Raw genomic sequence first — 21306 nt, forward strand, 5'->3', positions numbered from 1 at the left:
TTGTACTGGACTGAAACCATTTTCTTGTCCACCACAAAGTCCAGCATTTGCTTATCAGTAGGTATGCACAATAGTTTGACATTTAAGGAGAGACACTTTCTTGTGTTAACTTGTTATCACACAGTTATGTGAGTGTAATAATAATATAGTGGTGTCAGCCTCCTCAGCAACTCTCAAAGAAAGTGAAAGTAGAGCAGCAGAAATACACACATTTGCTTTTATATCGGCTCATATCATGATCATATCATATCATACTGCTCTAAATTGATAAATAGTGATTGAATTATTGATCAGCTGCGCCTTCTATGTAGATTTGCATTTGAAGAAAGTCTGCTGTGTGTGTGTGTGTGTGTTCTTCAGTTGTGTGTTAATTGTCTCTGTGTTTAATTGAATTATGTCTCTAGGTGGAACATCCAGTAGTCACTGTGCCGTGGTTCATATTCAGCACTCAGTGAAGTGAAACAGTGGCGCTCCTCTCTCTCCTGCTCTCTGCTTTCTCTCCCATTAATCACAACCTTATAAGACACTCAGCCACTTCCGCTCTGTCACCCACTCCTCCGTCCCTCTGTTTCTTTATCATATTTAATCACCTGCAGCCAGTGGTCAGGCAGATATCAGCTCAGTGACGATTGGGTACCACCGAGGAGTGGGCGGGGCCTCCTCTGATGCATCACACACACGTACCAGCGCAGCAGGACAGATCCCCTCTCTCTCTCCCTCTCTCTCTCTCTCTCTCTCACTCTCCCTCCCCCTCTCTCTACCTCTCACTCTGCCTTTCATACATACGCCAGAGCGCAGACTGCAGCAGAACGAAGGGCCAGTAGGATTTTCCTCCTCATACTGGAACAGCCTAGAAACCAGGAAGACAGGTTCTCGCCGAGGAAGAGAGAGAGAGAGAGAGAGAGAGAGAGAGAGAGAGAGAGGCGTTATCCATGGAGAATCCGTTGAGGAGTACCTGACCCGTAAGCTGCCGAGTGTGTAGGTGAGTGTGCGTTTGTGTCACCGTTCATGTGTGTCCATGCGTGCGAGTTCACTGCAGAAGCAGCAGCACTGCAGATACACCGACCGGAGGCTCTGCTCATCCCTTTCCTCCCCTCCCCCCACTCTCCTCCTCCTCTTCCTCCTCATCTCCTCTTCTTCTCTGGGAGCATCCATTACCAAGTAGGGACTTTACCCATTTCTGAGATCACAGGGCTGTGTATGTATGTTGTGTTTGTCGGAGAGCGTAATTGGTCTGGGCCACACCTGGACTCAGCAAACTGAAAGCTGGACACGAGGTCCACTTGATTTTTTCTCGCCTCCTCGTCGTGAGCGATGTGTGTGTTCTTGTGAATCACAAATCCAGCTCACCCCTGGTAGTTTCTAAACTGTTTTCAATTAATCCTCCTCCTCCTGCAGGGTTGCATCTGGCTCTCAAAAGCAGCCGTGTAGACTCCTACTCGCACCCATCCCTCCTCCCCCCCCTGGACCGGTCCACCCCCTCCTCCCTACCTGCCCCTCATCCTCATTTAAGGATAGGATGCCTGGCTCTGCGCCCCTGTGCTGAGGAGGCGTCGGCGGGCAGCAGTATGGGCGCTGTGCTGGCCAGCATCCCCACAACCCCCTCCACCACCACCGATCTGCCACCACCACGCTGCCCCACCGAGACGGGCGCTCCCCCCAGCCCCGCCGATGGGCGAAGACACTGACGCCACCCCGACGCTCAACCACCGCGGCTTCCTCCCCGACCACAACTATGTGACTGAAGGTAAGAGGATGACAGAGGCAAATGTATGTGTGTGTCCGTTTATTACGGCCCTCACTTGAGTGTGCAATTTGTGTACTGGACCTTTGGAGAGAGTGTGTGCATCTGTGTGTGTGTGTGTGTGTGTGATGCTTGTCTGTCAGACTAAATAAGCTCTGGACAGCTTCCTAATCTTCTATAAGCTCTGTGTTGATCAGGTTTCAGACAGACAGAGTTGTTGATGAGCAACATGAAGCAAAACACTCCTCTGCAAAATTAATCTTTGGCAAGTTCCCCACTCCTCCTCCTCCTCCTCCTCCCCCCATCCTCTCATACTGTTTGGTCAATTGTATGTATGCTTTACACCTGATTTGTTTCTTTGTGTTTGTTTGACTTTTGATAATCACCTCTTTACCTTTGTGCAGCACAGCTATTTTGTTACACTGCAGGGAAGAATTGATCTGGCCTTTGTCCAAGTGTGTGTGTGTGTGTCTGTGTGTCTCTGTTTGTGTCTGTATGTCCGAGACAGAGTAGGGGAACATTTCTTTTTCTGTAATAGCAGAAATTCCTAGAAGAGAAGCTAGTAATTTCCGCCACATTCTTCCGTACCCATCGCACTGCATGTCATCTGTTACATCGTGATAGAGCCACAGACATGCGCTCTCTGTTGCTCCCTCCTCTTGAATATAACAGGTGCAGAAGTCAAATTAGATATGTAGCATATCAGATCTCATGGTTGGGTTGGATCAGGGTTTTGTTTCATAAAAACAGATGTACTGTAACCCTGGATAACCTCTCCTTCTGCTGATTCTCTATTACACCACTAATCTCACCTGCACACCAGCTTCCCTGCCTGCCTGCCTTCCTGCCTGTTCCCAGTCTGTTCCTCACACTCAGCCACGCCTCTTAGACCTGAACAGTGGATTATCATCCAGGGGTCATAAATGTGTCACGAGTTCATTTGTGATCCTTGTATCACTGGCAGAAAGGGAACTGTGCTTCCTGTGTCAGTGCTGTAATATAATTCAACTTGCACAGACTGAAGCACATACTGTAGTCAGGGGAGACCTGTAGTGCCGCCTGTTGATTGTGTAAATATGTGTGTGCATTCGCCGAGAAGATTTCTGTGTTCTGTGTCTCTTTGTCTGTGCGTATGAGAGCGTATGTATGTGAATGTGTTACACATGGCAGTGTTTCCACGAGCGAGGTTTGTCTTTGTCCGTTTCAGAGAAGAATTTTGATGAGTGAGTGGCAGAACATCAGATGTAACATCCCATCACCAATCGTCCATTATTGCCATAGTAACAGTCCTTGATGATAAACATGCCTCTTTTCATGCTTGGCCGATATGACTGACAGGTCGTCTCCACCCACCAATAATGGCAGTATTAATTATTCTGCACATTGCAGGCAGACACAGACATTATTCAGGGTGAATTGCTGATTAGCTCACACCAAGGTGGACAGACACACCGCTGAGCAGTATCGGTCTGCAACACTTAAACAACCTGAAAAGAGATAAGTAGAGAAGAACGAGTGCAAAAACCTCACAAGAATTCCCCTTATCATCCCAAATGAAGGCCATTATCTGTCACAAATAAATGAAATGATTCATTACCTGCCTCTTGTTCTACATCCACTCCAACCCCCCTCCACCTTTCCTCCATATTCCACCCCATCCCCCGTCCTCCTCCCCATTTCCATCCCCCACTGCCTTCCCCTCACTCCCTCCCTCCCTCCCTCTCTTTCCCCCTTCAGTCCTCTAATGCAACTCACAGCATTGCCTGGTGCTGAAGTGGCACATCTGCCAAACTATTATCCAACAGTGCTCTAAAGGCTGCCCAAACACAATGTGCCTATGTATGTGTGTGTTAAAGAGGAATACAGAGGGTGGTGGTGGAGTCAGAGGTGGTGCATGTAATTTTATGCCTGGGTGTATTTTGTTATCTCCTGTGTGTCTACATCTCTCTTTTCTTTTTTTTGCCCATGTTGCATTCTTATTCATGTCTGTGTCTCTGAGTGCACGCTGTGTGTCTTTCTGTTGAATCAGGTGTGTGTATGTATATGTATGGATGTGTGTCTGGAAGTGTTTTATGTGTGAGTATATGTGTGTGCGGCTGTGCGCGCATACATAACAGCGTGTCTGTCTGTAGCTCTTCCCGTGGGGATTCCCCCTGGCCTTTAACTCCTACAGGGGAGGGATGCTTAACCTCCCTCTACCTCACCCTGCCTTCCCTCCTCCCCTCCATCTCTTACTCCCCTCCTCTCACTCCCTTTGGCTTTCTCAGTACTGTATCTCCCTTTTGCTACAAACTCACCTCCAGCTGGAGTAGCATCACATTCCAGGATGCTAAGAAATTGTTTAACTTTTTGAGGTTTTTGTAAGTTATTTATGAATGATTACGTGTCATAAATAATGCACACACATCAACCTCCTTATTAATGTGTGTCATTTGGATGATTGTCTGCCTTTAGAGGTGTGGAGTGAGAAGCTGTAAAATCTCTCAAATGACTTTGCTTTTAGAGAGATGTGTTTTTGACAGAATGTCACAGTCTAGTGAGGAGCCAAACATAAACATACACCTGAATCATACAATACTGCAGCGACAGGGGCCACTGTAAAGTCCACAAATAGGTAAATTGTATAAAACATGAAAATATACATTATGAGACCTGATCATTTACTTTCATTTGTTTTTCTTTGAATTGAATACTTTAACATCATCGTTATACTACTAAGTATCTTATTAGTATCTCGTGAGAGGAACTTTTGAATTACTTTGATTAAAGATGAATTCAAAAGAGTAAAAAAGAATAATCGATAAAGTAATGGTTGTTCACAGCTCTCATACATTCCATTATATAATTGTCACTCCTGTGGAAATGTGAGAAAGCGATCCAGCCTCTGGCTTTCTCCTCATGCAGTGAGGACGCTTGCAATCATCTGCAAAGACGACTTTCACGAGAGAGGCCTAACAACACTTACCAAAACTGTCCCATCAGTTGTTTGATTGTGTTCATCCGTTTCTTGGTTAGCCTTCTCACAGGACCCATAATGTGAATATTTCATGTTACGTGATTAGATACGGTATGATCATGAATACGCCACCAGTAGAGACTCTCTGTGGTGAGTACTCATGGCTGATTGTGGTGCTGTAGTAATTCAGTCCCTACCCTTTACCCTAACCCCCTACCCCGCCCTGCTGGGTCCTCCCTCCTTCCTCCTTACCTTCTGCCTCCCTGTTGCTCTCCTCCCTCCCTCCCTTGCCTTCCCTCCCCTCCATCCTTGCTCCTCTTGCAGGGCTGCTCCTGGCTATAGCCTGAAGAGCTCCGCCCATCCCGTCCACCCCTCTCCACCCTGGAGTCCTCCCCCAGGATGTTGAGCCCCATCCAGGTCCTGTGCTCCGACATCACTAACCTTTCTCTGGAGCCTGAGCCGTTTGCCGCTTACACTGAAGGTGTGTGCTCTATCCTGTTCTATCCCGAAGGTCATATCTATGTCGCACAATTGCGCCACATGACCCTAGTGTGAGATATGAGAGTCCACGTGTGTGCGTGCCTGTGCGGTCGGTTGTATGTGTTTGGCTTGAGTGTGAGTGGTTTGAATCAGTTTGAATGTTTTACATATCTTGAACGTGACTTTGTCTCTGTCTGTCTGCCCCATCCTTTTTTGTGTCTCTATTTTTATACTTGCCACTTTATTTTTGTCTCAGTCTCCCTGCGTCTGTGTGTGTGTGTGTGTGATCTCTTTAAATAGTCTGACCAGACGACACCACATCTCCTCCAAAGCATAGCTGTCTTACATCTATTTTTGTTTAATATGAAGGAAGACACATACAAGCTTCCACATCCATGCACAGACACACTTTTGAAACCTTTTAAACATTTCACTGTGTAGGCATCCATTATTCCCTCAATGTATTAATTATTTGTGTGGTCTATAAAAGACTTGATGATTGGGGGAAAACCTGTCACAGTCTCTCAGAGGTTCAGTCTGAAAAACCGTCTTTGATCCAATGGTGATTGGTTTGTTACTGTGAAAGGCTAAAGACACCAGTAAAAATTTCAATCTGAGATGGTTAAAACATTGCAGATTAATTTTCTTTTGACTGACTTATAGTTTTGAATCTAAACATAATACGTACACATATGACGGACAGCATAAAAAGCCCGAGACTTTTCTGAATATAGGATTACATTTCAGTATTTATGAGGCTTGACACATAATCTGAGTTTAGACTGGGTGTGACTGTGAACCAGCTAAGCCACTAATCTTTTTTTTATGTTACAGTCTCACAAATCAGTTTGAAAAACAAATTGATTTTTTATCAAAAATGAAGCACATGTTGCAGCTGTGAACATTCAGGCTGTCAGAGGATGATTTGCAGTTAGATAAAGACACATTACTGGCGCATTTTACACATGTTGGAGCGGGCTCGGTTTGTGTTTCTAATTGTTTGTGTCCATAACCATTAGGCTCACACCAGCTCTTTCCCATTGTGGCGATGTGTATTTTGAGAAATGGCCGGTTCCCTGCTGTGCTGGGCTTCAATCATTTCTCTTCACACATGTGCACCTCGAACACAAACACGTACACCAGTTTTTCCAGATAACTCCAAAACGGCAGGACAGGGATCAATTCAACGTCTCCCTCCGGCAGTCTCTCCCCTCATCTCCTTCGCTCCCTCTTTTCTTTTCTCTCTCCAGCCCGTTTATTTCTCTACAGGGTAATTGAGTACACACACTTGTGCTCACGCACACAGGAAATGCAGGGTGCTTGAGCTGCATGCACACACACACACTCCCAAACACACATACACAAAAATCCCCTGCTGAGTGGACGCTTGTCCATGCTTTCAAGGAGTGTGTGTTTTTGGCTCAGCTTTAATGGTCCATGTTTACCCAGACCCAAGATATCTATAATTGGGACTGTAGGACGTCTGCTCCCCTGTTTGTCCCTATAGTAGCCAGAATTGAAGAAAAAAAAAACCTCCCTCCCCTTTAGCTATGACACCACCCTCGCGTAGCCCATAATCCTCCTCTGCTCTTCTCTGCCTTATCTTATTTTGTAGACACAGATTTTAGATTCCATCATCATTTCAGCCAAACCATGTACAGAAAAAAGTGGAAAAATGCAGTTCCCTAAATCTGTGGGTGAGATCGTCATACCATCGCCCACTCATTCCAGATATTCACTTTACCATGTATTGAGACAAAGGAAAACAGCAAATCCTCCAAACTGCATCTAGGGAATATTAACCATGTTTGTATTGAAATTATTAATCGAAAATCCAAATCATTGATTTCCTGTCGGTCAGCTTTGTCAATTAATTGACTAATACGCTAAGGTTTACCTGTCAATAACAGTCTCTAAAATCTGCTTTAGCCAGTTGAATCTCAGTGAATAGCATTGAAAAATGCTGGGTAAAATGGTTGTGACATTTTGAAAAGGCATGTTTTGCTCAGCCAATATCCACATGTTTTCAAATATCTTCATTTTATAATTTGATAAATATTGTAAAACAGAAGAAAAGGCAGAACAAGCAATCATTTTACAGTTTTCTTTATAAATCATCTAAATGTGTGAATAATCATTTAATCTCTGCCTATTTACATTCTTTGGTCATTAAGGAGCCTTGTCCTTGTAAACGCCTCACAGTGAATTTGAGTGTTTGTATGACTTTGGTGTTTCATCACTTGTACATGTTTCTTTTTTGTGCTGCTCTGCTGTGTCATTGGGTTCATTCATGTTTGTGTGTTGTTGTTGTTATTGATATGTATTGTATGTATGTGCAGTCACAGAGTGTTCCCCAGCTCCTGCAGTGTGGCGATGAGTCAGACAGGCCTGCTGATGCTAATGGATTGTCTGTGGGAGACAGAGACACAGCTAGTTTGCTATAGTGCAGCACACTCATCTGCACTAGAAGACACTGAAGACACTGACTTACAGCTTGACAGACTAACAGACAGTCTTGTGCTCACACGCGCACACACACACACACACACACACACACACACACACACACACACACACACACACACACACCAGCATTATATCAGCACACTGGACAGTGGTGCCTCTTGGAGGAGAGCCACCACACTCATGATGATGCTCGTGTCTGCAGCGGTTGTTTGTATTCTTAGTGGTTTATTTTTCTGTAGTGCACTTCTCATAAGGAGACTGAGAGAGACAGATGGGTGTGATCTGTGAGCGTGTGTGTGTGTGTGTGTGTGTGTGTGTGTGTGTGTGTGTGTGTGTGTGTGTGTGTGTGTGTGTGTGTGTGTGTGTGTGTGAGAGAGAGAAAGAGAGACACAGAGAGACACAGAATGATAAAGAGGAGGGAAGCTGAGAAACAGATAGAAAATGAGAGATAGAGAGAGGGTTGCATGCTCCATATTTTATTTAGCTGTATTGTGTACTGCTTCTGTGCTTGTGCTTAGCTTAGCCCTTTCTCTGTGTGACTCAAGTGGAGACACAGTTGTCTGTACGTGTGCAGACACTCACTCACACAGAGTATGAAGTACACACATTTGCAATCTATCATTATGTGGATTCAAAACTCCCCAGTGTGTGCACGTGCGTTTGTGAATTTGACTGCATGCATTGGAGTCTGTATGTCTACCTGTGTACCATCTTTTTTTTTTTTTTTTCATGCATTATTATCAGTGTATGAGTTCGGATCATAGTGTATTATTTTAAGCAGAGTGTTTGTTGTTAGACGCGAGTGCAGCACCACAGTTATCTCATGGCACTCCTTCCTGCAAGGACTGGATTGATGAATGCTACTTCCTCCTTTACCAGACTGCCATATACGGGTAACTGTTACGAGTACCGCTGCTACTGGTTGGCTCAGCTTGTTACTATGGTAACCCCCTGCTCACCGGAGGACACCCCCCTCCACCGCCTCCGCCCCCAGTGCCTCCTCTTCCCTCCCTCCACCTCCCTCTCTCCATCCTTCCCATTCTTGCACCACCAGCATCACCGCCACTACATACACACGCCAACATACAGCCACGCAGCGCAGAGTGCTGTGGGGGAGGGATGAGAGAAAGAGAGGGAGCCGAATGTGGAACGACAAACCAAGAAGAAAATGAGAGAGTGAAATGGGGCAAAAGGGAGAAACTGGAGATGAGAGATGACAAAAGAATGTGTGGGGGGGAGAAGGATAGAGAGAGCAAGAAAAGAAAAGGCCCCAAACTGAACTGGAGAATAAAGAAGACGCCGCAGAGGCTCACAGATCTAGAAACTAAAAGTTGCAATAACTAATGGAAAGATGATAGAAAGAGAGAAGCTGGCAACCAGACCAGTATCAGCAAAGTGTGTGAGGAACAGGGTGAAAAAGAGATTGAGGAGCGGTCCCTGCCTCCCCTCATCATAAAATCTCTCTCTCAAGGCCACCATGAAATAGGCAAGGCCACAGTTTTGAATCACTCCGAGTCTCAATAAATAGACTGCTTTTATTGCAGTCAAAGCTTATTGAGGACCATGTTCTTTTCTATCAAAACTAAGCTCACTGAAGCCCTTTGTTGAAGGCTTGGAGGCTACAACAGTGGGTCAGGCAAAATGTAGCTTTCTGGTTCGCCTGTAGGTTGTGAAGCTTAGGCTGTGTGATATCGGCTTATAGGTTTTTATGGGACAGCAATGACTAGTCAACATTGACCTCTTTTTATGTTCCACTACTTATTATCTTATGCAGCAAATTTGGTACACTTTCATCTTATTTATGCTAGGTCATCATCTATTTTAGGCTAACAATCCAGCTGCACAAGTAATATGCAAGCATTTTTATCTAGGTGGTGTTTTGTTTTTTTTAGATACTTTTACTGTGGCATCAATCAGGTAACTGTTTTGTTAGAAAATGTTACAGCAGAGCACAGTCTCTGACATATAAATAGGAACTGGATGCTGTATGGTTGTTAAACCAAGATGTGTGCAACCAGAGTACCTAGCCGATTGAAGCAGTGATGGAAAAAGTATTTAAAGGAATAGACATTTTGGGAAATACAGAGTGAGATAAGAAGATCGATACACCTCTATGTCTGTAAGCTAAGTGTAAACCAGCAGTCAGGCAGCACTGTGCATCATAACGACAGGAAATAGGAAAACACCCAGCCAGAAATCTTTCTCCAAGACAACATGAGCTATTCTAGAAATCATGAACAAGCAAAATGCAAATTCAACATCAGACTTTCTGCCCAATACACAAGCAGATGACAACTGAACCAGTGTTGTTTGTATGAACACAACAATATACAGATCAATTTTGATAAAGAGGCGTCATGTGGTGTTTCATTTTAAAGACTCTGCAATCAGAGCTGATGTCATCATCGCCATGGCGATAAGTGTCACCAACAACTGTCTGTGCCTGAATTTGATAGTGTGAAATCTCCAGAGATTAGTTCAACCACAGATTGATATTATATGAACTGAACTGGACACTTGAGTTCACTTCCATTAGTAACCAATATAGTCTTGTTTAATAAGAGTTTAAAAACCTGAATGTAGAAATTATGAAAATGAACAAAATGTGTAAATGATGGTGATGCCCTTAAAGCAGAAGTGAGTGATATATTTGTGTTTAATATAAGTCTTAAATAGTTATATTTTCCGACAGCAATCACTTACATAGAGTGTTTGGTCTGAAACACGGGTCTGTCAGTCACTCTGCTCTGCTCTGAGTCGAGGAGAAAACATTTATCGTATCCTACAGTTTTTATCCAATGAGGAGAGAGAACGGCATGCAGGGCTGTGTGTGCAGCCAAGGAACGCCGTGAATGTGGCGACGTAGGGACGAGGACTGTTATGGTGCGTTCAAGGAAACTCGTTTTTTTCCGACCTGTGACGTCGTATCAGTTCGATCTGGTACATAGACTGTACAAAAAGACGTACTGGTACGATTTCACGGGTCGGAAGTTACGAGTGGCCGTTATAGTGACTTTCACCGGTAAAACAGGTCGGAAAAACACGAGTGGGTTGCCTGGAACGCTACAAAGTCGTAAGTTGTGACTTGAAGCTGTAATTTATGATTTCAAAAGCCTGCCTGGAACGCAGCATTAGCGAAAACGACCGGATCACTCACTTCTGCTTTAATATAACGATCACAACAACAGAGGAGCCAGCTATGCTTACATGACTTTACCTGGTCCAAATTCCAATTTATTAAGAAAAACTGTTTTGTATTTTAATCTTATCTTCACTGTTCTGGACCAAATGAAGACTAGCTGGTTGTCTCGACATCAGATGTAACCATGTAGCCTAACAAATAGCCTATACAACAACAAACCAATAACCTGTTAATGGCTGATTTGAACTGGATAAAATGAGATGCCCTGAGAGAACTTACTATGGCTTAACTTCAGATCAGCTACATCCTCTCTCGCCACCTCTTTTACAGTGAACCTTTAGAGATTTTTTTTTTCTGCCTCTAAAACTGCTCCGTCTTCAAATAAACTTCAATGTGAAGCACAAAGCAGAAGTGAAAGGAGGATCAGCAGACAGAACGGCAGGGAGGAGATTACATGCAACGTTAAACCAGAATCAAGGTTCAGATGTCACACTCACATGCCTTCATTAGACGGCACAACTGACTACTATTCTGTGTATCACTGAAAGCATTGAGTCAGTAAATCCAAAGTGGTTAATAATGTGCTTAGCTCCTCAGAGTTGACACTGAGTCAGACTGTGTTGGTGTTTTAGCACACAGAGCTATTGATGGGGACGTGTCGCAAATATGCAAATGAATGTGCTAAAAAAACCATGTTTGAATGATTTTTTATCACTAATTGAAAGTGTGTTTACACCTTCAGACACTACTGCTGTATTTCTCACTATTACACACACGGACATACAAACAGTTTGTGTGTCTCTGTGTTTGTGTGCGTAATCCTGTGCGTCATTGTGCATGTGTCATAGTTGAACACAGATGATACCTGTGCCTAATGCTAGACAGCTGTGTGTGTGTGTGTCTGTGTGTGTGCGTGTTCGACTATCTTTGATTTTCTGATGGTGGTTATATGGCCTATTTAACCTGAATTACATCTAATGGTTGACACATTTGTGCAGAATATTTATGTTATTGGTCAACTGTTGTTTTATTCTGCACATTAATTTGCATATTCTAATCCACTTACATGTTAATGCAATCAATGACTCTTTCCTTGGTTTAATAATTTAAAGTCAGATAAGACGATTATATAGAGGAATGATGATGTGTGGTCAATTAGCTAATGGCTCCCTTCTCTCTCTCTCTCTGTCTCTGTCTCTGTCTCTGTCTCTCTCTTCCTCCATTTTTGTCTGTCTCCTCCCAGCTGATATCATCTCCACTGTTGAGTTCAACCACACAGGAGAGCTCCTGGCCACAGGGGACAAGGGGGGCCGAGTGGTCATCTTTCAGAGGGAACCAGAGGTACACACACACACACACACACACACACACACACACACACACACACACACACACACACACACACACACACACACACACACACACACACACACACACACATTCGCCAAGTCTCACACACTTTCACGCACACACGCAAATGCACCATTTTTCATTTTGGCTGTAGGAGCGGCGATGAACGTACACTGTTCCCCTCCAGCTACACTTTAGATTGATTGATAAATAGTTGATGCTCCTGCTGTGTCAGAGAGTGCATCATTATAGCTGTGCACAGTCCGTGCCACACTACATCTACGCTTGCTCAAGGTGAAGGTGACGGACTGGGGCCCGGGGTGTTACGGGTGCACTGTGATTGCACATGTGAGCATGAGCACGTTTTTCTCCACGCACATTTTTCACGTATCTTTTCTTCCATTTCCTTCCTCCCTTTTCCACAGAGCAAGACTGAGCCATTCTCCCAGGGAGAGTACAACGTCTACAGCACCTTTCAGAGCCATGAGCCCGAGTTCGACTACCTTAAGAGCCTCGAGATCGAGGAGAAGATCAATAAGATCCGATGGCTGCCTCAGCAGAACGCTGCACAATTCCTCCTCTCCACCAATGGTAGAGCTCCCGTCCACACACACACACTGGAAAAAAAATAGGAAGATGTGTTTTGCTGAGAGTTTGTAGAAAAACACTTCACGTGAACCAGTGTGAATGATGTTTTTAAAGGGAGATTTTCTCTTTTCTTAAGAGGGAACAGTTGCTCGTGTTGAATATCATTTCTGTGCATTAAGATCTAACTTTGTCTGCTGTGGCATAGAGGTCCATTCATCAGTTTACATTCTCTGTTTATGGCTATATTGGAAGATCTATAGATTTTCTCTGAGAGCCCAGTTATTGATTTATTTAAGTACTTTATTATTTATGATAGAGGAAATGAAAAATGCAAGACCTGCCTCAGCAGTTGGGTAATATTGCTGCTGAGATGCTTGTTGTCATTTTACCCCCAATATAACACAAGAGAAACTTCAAGTCTGTCTGTGTTGATGAAACAAAGACTCACTCTTAGCTCACTCAGAGGTTTGGTCTCTCATCTGTCTTTGAGAGCTCACGGTTTTGAGTGTGGTGGATTGGCTGGTCTATGATGTCATTTATTTTACAGTCACGTCAGGACCTGCCTCATAAACCATGACTAAAGGAGGGAAATGTACACCGTTGTACTGGGAAGAACAAATAACCACATTTAATCATATGAACGGAAACAGAATACATTAACTGGCTGTTTGAAATTGCTAGTAGATCAGTAGTGAATGATAGTGTCTGAATTTATGGAAATGTATTGTTGTGTGGTACAACAGAATCACGCCCCCACCCAAAAAAAAAGCATGTTATACACGGGGGGATTCAGTGATGGGGTGGGAGAGAAAATGCTTCCTGGAAGAACTGGTCAGGTGCACTGATGTAAACTCCACCTACCAGGATCTGAGGGGAAACTCAAGCAGCAGCAACCAGGGACGAGACACAGTCCCACAGGCCACGCCAGACGGCCGTCACAGTCAAATGCCTGGATTGACTTTGTCTTTATGCAAAAATCTCTAAGAAGCTTTCTGTAAGGCTGTAGGCCTTTGAGGTTCACCAGTTGGAGATAAAATTCTGTATTCACTTTACTCTGTTACTATGAACGGATCTCTAGATAACGTCCTAACCTCATAGCATATCCTCAAGCACTTCCTTTATTCATTTGTCAGACCTCCAAGTGATGTAGTTTCCTATTTGATGATCAGTTAACGGCCCTTATCTGTTTCACAGATAAGACCATTAAGTTGTGGAAGGTGAGTGAGAGAGACAAACGGCCTGAGGGATACAACCTGAAGGATGAGGAGGGTCGCATCAAGGATATCTCCACTGTCACATCCTTACAGGTATCTATCTATCTATCTATCTATCTATCTATCTATCTATCTATCTATCTATCTATCTATCTATCTATCTATCTATCTATCTATCTATCTATCTATCTATCTATCTATCTATCTATCTATCTATCTATCTATCTATCTATCTATCTATCTATCTATCTATCTCACACTGAAACATTCATGGATGCAGCGTAACTGGGTCAGTGGGTACAGAAGTGTTTGCATGTGCAAAAATGGGTCAGTAGCACAAAGGTACATTTGTGTGGAATCGCGAGTGTGTGTGTGTGTGTGTGGAGGAGAAATCCTCTAATTCCAGCTGTTGTGAACAGCAATGCAACATCTGCACTGGATGTAATGAAAGCCTCAGTGTGATGAGTGTACACAGTGTGTCCATATGCTTGTACAGTACGTATATCTATTTCTGTCCATTTCTAAGAACACGTGTACAGTGGCAGTGCTACTACTGTGCTGTATCCAAATATAGCATGTTCAAGCTGTGTATAAAATGGAAATCATGCATTGACAAATAATGTGTATATTTTAGGAAATGTCCAGATGGTCTTTAATTAATTTACTGGATTGGCTCTTAATCTTGCGAGTGAGCAACTTGAAAGTGAGCAAGTTTGGATCCTAGCAGTGATGTATTATTGATGCTAAAGGACGTAAAGCATTAATTATTAATTTATGATACAATAAAATGATTTAAATGTAATCTACTCGCAGCTGCTTGGCCATTTTTTTTCTCATAATCAGTTCAGAAGAACGTTCATCTCTCTCTCTCTCTCTCTCTCTCTCTCTCTGTCTTTCCCTCCAGGTGCCGGTGTTGAAGCCGATGGATCTAATGGTGGAGGTGAGCCCACGGCGCGTGTTTGCAAACGCCCACACCTACCACGTAAACTCCATTTCCGTCAACTCCGACTATGAGACCTACATGTCAGCTGATGACCTGAGGATCAACCTCTGGCACCTGGACATCACTGACCGCAGCTTCAGTATCCTTTATGGACTGGCGTGTGCGTGCGTGCGCAATGAGGAGAAGAGATAAAGAACAACAACCCCACAAACAACTATAAAAGCAGGAACAGATTTATTAAAACACAAGGACACTGATAATTAATGCATACATTAACTCGAAGATGCTTATGCATGCTCAATAATCAATCCCCACCCACACACACACTCACAATCACACACATAACAAACTCCCACATTGTAAATCGCGCTTTGCTGTGTGAAATACACAAAGACACACACTGTTGGGGGAGGGGGATATTATTCTTGAGGAGTGAAAGTGTAGCTTAATGAATAATTCAAAGGCTGCATAAATATTTCAGCTCCTTTCTGAGTTCTAATCCAGCTCAATAGGACACCGTACAGTCACATCCCCGACCAAGACAGGATTTATAATATTACATTTTATTTGAATATGGAAATACTTTTCTCCCAACAATCCCCTCAAGACAAATTTATATTGGTTTGCTTTACTTCTGTGGTAAATTATTTACATTTAGTTAGTAATGTATGCACATTTATGTTTTTGTGTGGTGTGTTGATTGTGGCCCATGAGGGTTTCCATGTGAATCAAAACACAAGTCTAATTGGTTTCACAGTGACTCAGTGAATAAAATTGGTTTGAAGATAAATGAGTATGTACGTGCGCTACAGTTAGACTTCAGCAGGTGTAAAAAAGTCCAGGCAGAAATAAACTGCAGGCCCTGGGAAGCTGACTCTCTTAGTAGTTTTCCTGAGCGACGGTCTCTCTCTCTCAGACATTGTGGACATCAAGCCAGCCAACATGGAGGATCTGACAGAGGTGATCACAGCGGCTGAGTTTCACCCGCACCACTGTAACTTGTTTGTCTATAGCAGCAGCAAAGGCACCCTGCGCCTCTGTGACATGAGGGAGTCAGCGCTGTGCGACAAACACTCCAAATGTGAGTAAATGCGCTGAGCTGCAACAGAGACACACAACATACAACTTAACTTTTCCTGCTTATTGTAACATTTTTCAAACCATATGCAAAGATTTTTTTAGATTATTGTCTAGGCTCTGAAACAGCTGTAGTTTTCAATTAGCAAAACACATTGTATGCCCCTGTAATGACAAAGGACTTTTCATTTGGTGTCAATAGCATCCCCATTGCTTTATATTTAGTGCTAGGTAGGTATGTTCATTTACTGTGACATCACTCAACAGTGTAAGAAGTTTGATTTACCCACATATTCTGGGTGCAATATATCTTTTTTTCCCCCTGTGTCACAATATTTCTTTCTACTACAGATCCATTAGTTTCTCTATAAATATGCTGTCCACTTTTCTTCCACTAAAGATTTATGGGTCCCCCAACTTTCCTTTCACTTTTCATATTTCTTGTCCCTGTTGACTTCCACGTTGAAATGGCCCGTTTCCCATGTGTTTTCCTGCTCCGAACAGTGCAGATTGTATATATAGTGGAGCACACCAATAATAAGAAATATGTGTTTTTCTTTGTTTATCTGGAATAAGCAAATGTGCAGAAACATTCACACGGGCACATCTATTTGCAAACATCTGTTTGTCTGCATCATTGCTCTGTACATGATCTAAAGAGATTGTAAACATCTTTATGTGACACAATACTCTATCTATATTTCTGCCTGCCACTTGGCTTGACACCTCTCACAGTCCTGTCCTCCTCTCTCCGTTTTTCTCCCCAACCCTTCACCAGTGTTTGAAGAGCCCGAGGATCCCAGCGCCCGCTCCTTCTTCTCCGAGATCATCTCCTCCGTGTCAGATGTTAAGTTCAGCCACAGTGGCCGCTACCTGCTCACCAGAGACTACCTGACTGCCAAAGTCTGGGACCTCAACATGGAGAGCAAGCCCCTGGAGACATACCAGGTGTGTGCCTGAAAAAAAAAAAAAAAAAAAAAAAAAAAAAAATATATATATATATATATATATATATATATATATGGATGCTGTGTTAAAAATGTTTCTCTCAGGCTCAGCTACTATGATGAGATTCCGTCTGGCAGGAGCAAATTTACTCAGGGCAAAGTAAACTGATCAGTGGTTTAGGAAGCATTAACATATTTTCTTTTTAATTTGCTCATAACTCAGTAATGGAGCAGGTAAATCAAATCAAATAAATTGTTGAAGATCCAACTGGAATCTGAGGTGTATAGTTGAAGAATTTCAGCATGGTCTAAATACTAATCTTCTTGGCGCAGTACAAAACATTATAGAGCATGGGGTTCAGGCAGCTGTGTTATTCTCACTCCATCATGACCAGTTCATGTATTTTGGAAGAACACTGGTTGATCCATCCAGTAGTAGTAGAGTTTCAGAGACTTTTACAATCTATATCAGGGAGCACTGAGCCGCTCTTGCAGACTTAATATTGGTTTTCCTTGGTGTGTGTAACTGTTTGTATTAAATGCTCACTTCACTGACGCAAATGTTTGCGAGCGAAATCACTCTTGCATGTCTCAACCTGCTAGGTGACTAACTGTCCCTAAAAGAGGGCATTGTCGACCTGGTAAATGTGCATAATTGGAGACAGAAATGAATCACAGGAACAAGACAGGCCTCTCTGAATCACAGTGCTTTCTGATGATTAGATTTTTTCCAAAACCTTTTAAGGATAATTGGATTGATTACGTGCCAGATAATGCACTTCTTCCCATCAGTGCAGAATCACCAGAGACCCTTGTTGGGTTTTTAACTTGTAATCTCTAAATGCATCTGTGTGGCAGATTAATACAAGTGAGACAAACTGAAACGGTAAATTATCATTGCACCATGTATGGGTGGTGGATATCAAGTGGGCCCAACATACAACAACATTTAATACTGAGCTGATAAAAAAAGAGTTTTCTCATATTTTTGTGTTCATCTTTGCTCCACACTGTGTTTGTCTCCAGATAACGTCCCCTGTTAAGTGTTTACAATCAGCCACAGCAGCCTCTGTTTATGCATTTATGTTGTGTGGTAGAAGTATTTCTCAACTCACTTTTTCAGTGTGTGTTTAATATTCCTGCCGCGGGCATGTGGGTGAAAGTGTGTGTGTGTGTGTGTGTGTGTGTGTGTGTGTGTGTGTGTGTGTGTGTGTGTGTGAGTCTTCCTGACGTGGAAGGGCCCATGAGGCAGCCAGGAGTGGGAGGCTAAGACGCACTGGAGCTATTTATAGGCCGCCGAGCCTCCACTCATAAAGTGAAGCGGGAAGGAGGGATACCTTACACAGCGCCCCACACCTAGATCTGCAATGCAGCATGGAGAGGGAGGAAAGGGAAGGGAGGGTGAGGGTTTGGGAGTTGGTGTGAGGATGGTGTGATGAGAGGAGGAGAAAAATAATGAGGGGAGAGTTTGTAAATGAGAGGAGACGAGAGAAGCACTGTGGAGATGCTGTATGTGGATAAATAGAGTAAACTGAGAGAAGCACAGGGGAGAAAACTGATTTCAGCGCCGAACTCCTCTCATTTTGGTAAATTTACACTCCTATTCCTCATGGAGCGTGAAAAATATGCACCAATCCATGAGGGATGAGACTGTATATTCAACTCCAGCTGTCACTGTATCATTTCACCTCATGCAGAAACATCCACAGGGAAAAACAAAAATGTCACCAGGTTTGATGTACAACCGTGAGCCGACCTCAGCTTGACCGTTTATTGATTGCGAGGCGGCTGTTGACTGCTGACTTTATGCAGAATGTGGAAACAGGCGGCTTAATGCAGAGCACAGTGGCTGGAGGAAGGTGTAGATTTCCAACCTTTGCACCAGCGAGTGGGCACAGTGCTGACACAGGCAGGTCCAATGAAAGCACAAGGGAAAAGAGTTATTAGTCAGTTAATACGTGTGTGTGTATGTGTGTGTGTGTGTGTGTGTGTGTGTGTGTGTGTGTGTGTGTGTGTGTGTGTGTGTGTGTGTGTGTGTGTGCGTGCATGCGTGCGTGTGCGCGTGCATGTTCACATGTGTGTCTCTATTACCATGTCCATGGTGGGTTTGTTAATAGAGAGCTGGATCTTAATGGATTTACTGATATGGAAAAGGGGTTTAGATTAAAATGTACTCCTGGCCCTCTTATTGCTGAGGGCTGGTGTTGTGTCTTATTAGTGTTGCCTTCAGGGAGGTTTGTGTTACAACTTGCCCACATTTAATGTGTTTTGTCTGTACTGGGATTTGTATGCACGGCACGCGTGTGTGTGTTTTTCTTCTCCTGCTCACTCTTCTATTTATAGTTTACATTGAGAGTCAATACCTGGGAGGGCAGCAGCCGTGTGCTGGACTCATGTGTAATCATATCTCTCTGTGTGCATGTGTGTGTGTGTGTGTGTGTGTGTGTGTTCATCCCTCCAGGTTCATGATTACCTCCGCAGCAAGTTGTGTTCCCTTTATGAAAACGACTGCATCTTCGACAAATTTGAGTGTGCGTGGAACGGCTCCGACAGGTGAAGTGTCCAGACGGTTTCGTCTGGTTTTATATTTTGTACACGTCTGAGGTAAAGACAGGAAGACACTGCTGCCTGTATTTTCTGAGGGTGCTTTTAAGCTTTTAAAGGACTTCACTCTATTTCCAGAATAAAAAACAACAACACGTTTTTCTACATACACATGGAGTGATCTTGTCATGTTAATAATCTCACTTTTATGTGCTGAAGTACTGAGGAATTTCAGAGGAATATCAGTCACCTAAATACAATACTATGATTGATCTAATACAAATACAGATCAACACAGTTTCTGTAGCATTACATTTGAAAAAGTCAACACCAGTGGCTCTAACCAGCAGCTGTGCCTTAATAGCTCAAGATGATCCACAGTGCACATTTCTCTTAGGATCTACTTTTCCTCGTGTGCAGTGTTCCTCTGTTGATTGTCTGGAGTACACATCAGACACTTTATGACTTTTTTTCAAAACAGATTAGTTTATTCATTGTTTATGTTGAAGGTGAGGTCAAGCTGAGTGTTGAATTATTATATAACGCATATAAACAATGTAAATGGTTTTATTTGGTTACAACAAAGCTAAATTGAGCCAGTTTACTGTTATGTAGGTTATCACCTGTGTTGGACAAATTTCTATCATGAATGAAATTACTTGAACTTGTGAAATATGTCATGAATATAAGATAATATAAAAATAGTCAAGTGAGGTACTTAAGTTATCAGTTGCTCTTTACTTTTGAAAACATTTTCTCTGTTTAAAAGAAGTGGAGGAGGATGTGGCCGGTGACAGTCTTTGCTAGTTTAATAGCAGAAAACAAAATGCAAACGTCGTTGTGTGTCCATCATGTTGTAACCGGATCCTTCTCCTCCTCTCGTGTCCAGTGTGATCATGACAGGAGCGTACAACAACTTCTTCCGCATGTTCGACCGGAACACCAAACGCGACGTGACCCTGGAGGCGTCGAGGGAGAGCAGCAAACCCCGAGCCGTCCTGAAGCCGCGGAGGGTCTGCGCCGCCGGGGGAAAGCGCCGGAAGGACGACATCAGCGTGGACAGCCTGGACTTCACCAAGAAGATCCTCCACACGGCCTGGCACCCCAACGAGAACATCATCGCCATCGCCGCCACCAACAACTTGTACATCTTCCAGGACAAACTCAATTCCGAGATGCATTAGTGAACGGATGTCGGCGGCGCATATGAATGAGTTTACACCCGAACACGCAACAACCATGCCAGAATGTACACATCGACTGACATATACACACACAGGAATATGCCTAATCCACACACACACGTATGCAGAGAACATACACAACGTATGTCTTCTCTGACACTCCTCCTCCTCCTCCTCCCCAGCCACTGAAAGGACCTAGAAAGGGCTAGAAAGGGAACAGGCTGGATTACGCAATGGATTATGGATTGCAGAATTGTTCCGAACAGTGGATTTCTTGATTGTTAACCTCTGGATTGTGCTCGATGGTGTGTTGATTGCTACAGCTCAGCTTCGGAGGGGGATAACCCTCGCTCCCCCCCCTCCAGACAGGAGAGATGTTCACATATTTGTTTGTTTTTTTTCTACTTCTTCTTCTTCAGGCTCTTTTGCTAACTCCACCTCCTCCTCCTCTCCTCTGTATTTGTGTGCTCGAGCAAAGCCTATTCTTATCCCTGGCCCACTGTTTTGTGTAACAAAACCCTCCGTGGTTGTTGTCGACCAGCGGCACCAATGAAAAATGGGGCATTTATGTAACTGGCTGTTTATTTGATTTCAGATCAGCTAACCCCCACTTCTTTTTTTTTTTGTAATTTATTGAAATGATGTTAACGATGGTAATTATGATGACAAGG

General features: G+C 43.5%; 1 protein-coding gene across 2 annotated transcripts; it reads left to right on the forward strand.

The window, feature by feature from the left end:
* Window positions 1-1671: 1671 nt before the first annotated feature.
* LOC310992317 (serine/threonine-protein phosphatase 2A 55 kDa regulatory subunit B gamma isoform) lies at window positions 1672-20635 on the forward strand (the record flags this gene model as incomplete). 2 transcript variants are annotated; one of them, XM_083980332.1, is made up of 9 exons in its annotated part: window positions 1672-1747; window positions 12032-12129; window positions 12564-12729; window positions 13921-14033; window positions 14845-15022; window positions 15800-15964; window positions 16739-16908; window positions 19369-19460; window positions 20341-20635. In XM_083980332.1, the coding sequence occupies 9 exons, from the start codon at window positions 1672-1674 to the stop codon at window positions 20633-20635; spliced, it is 1353 nt and encodes a 450-aa protein (XP_083836458.1). The 2 variants fall into 2 exon arrangements, with proteins under 2 accessions (XP_083836458.1, XP_083836457.1); XM_083980331.1 differs by lacking the exon at window positions 1672-1747 and adding an exon at window positions 5100-5181.
* Between the last annotated feature and the right edge of the window lie 671 nt (window positions 20636-21306).

The sequence above is a fragment of the Trachurus trachurus genome (assembly GCF_905171665.1).
Source record: "Trachurus trachurus genome assembly, chromosome: 10".
Taxonomy (NCBI): Eukaryota; Metazoa; Chordata; class Actinopteri; order Carangiformes; family Carangidae; genus Trachurus; species Trachurus trachurus.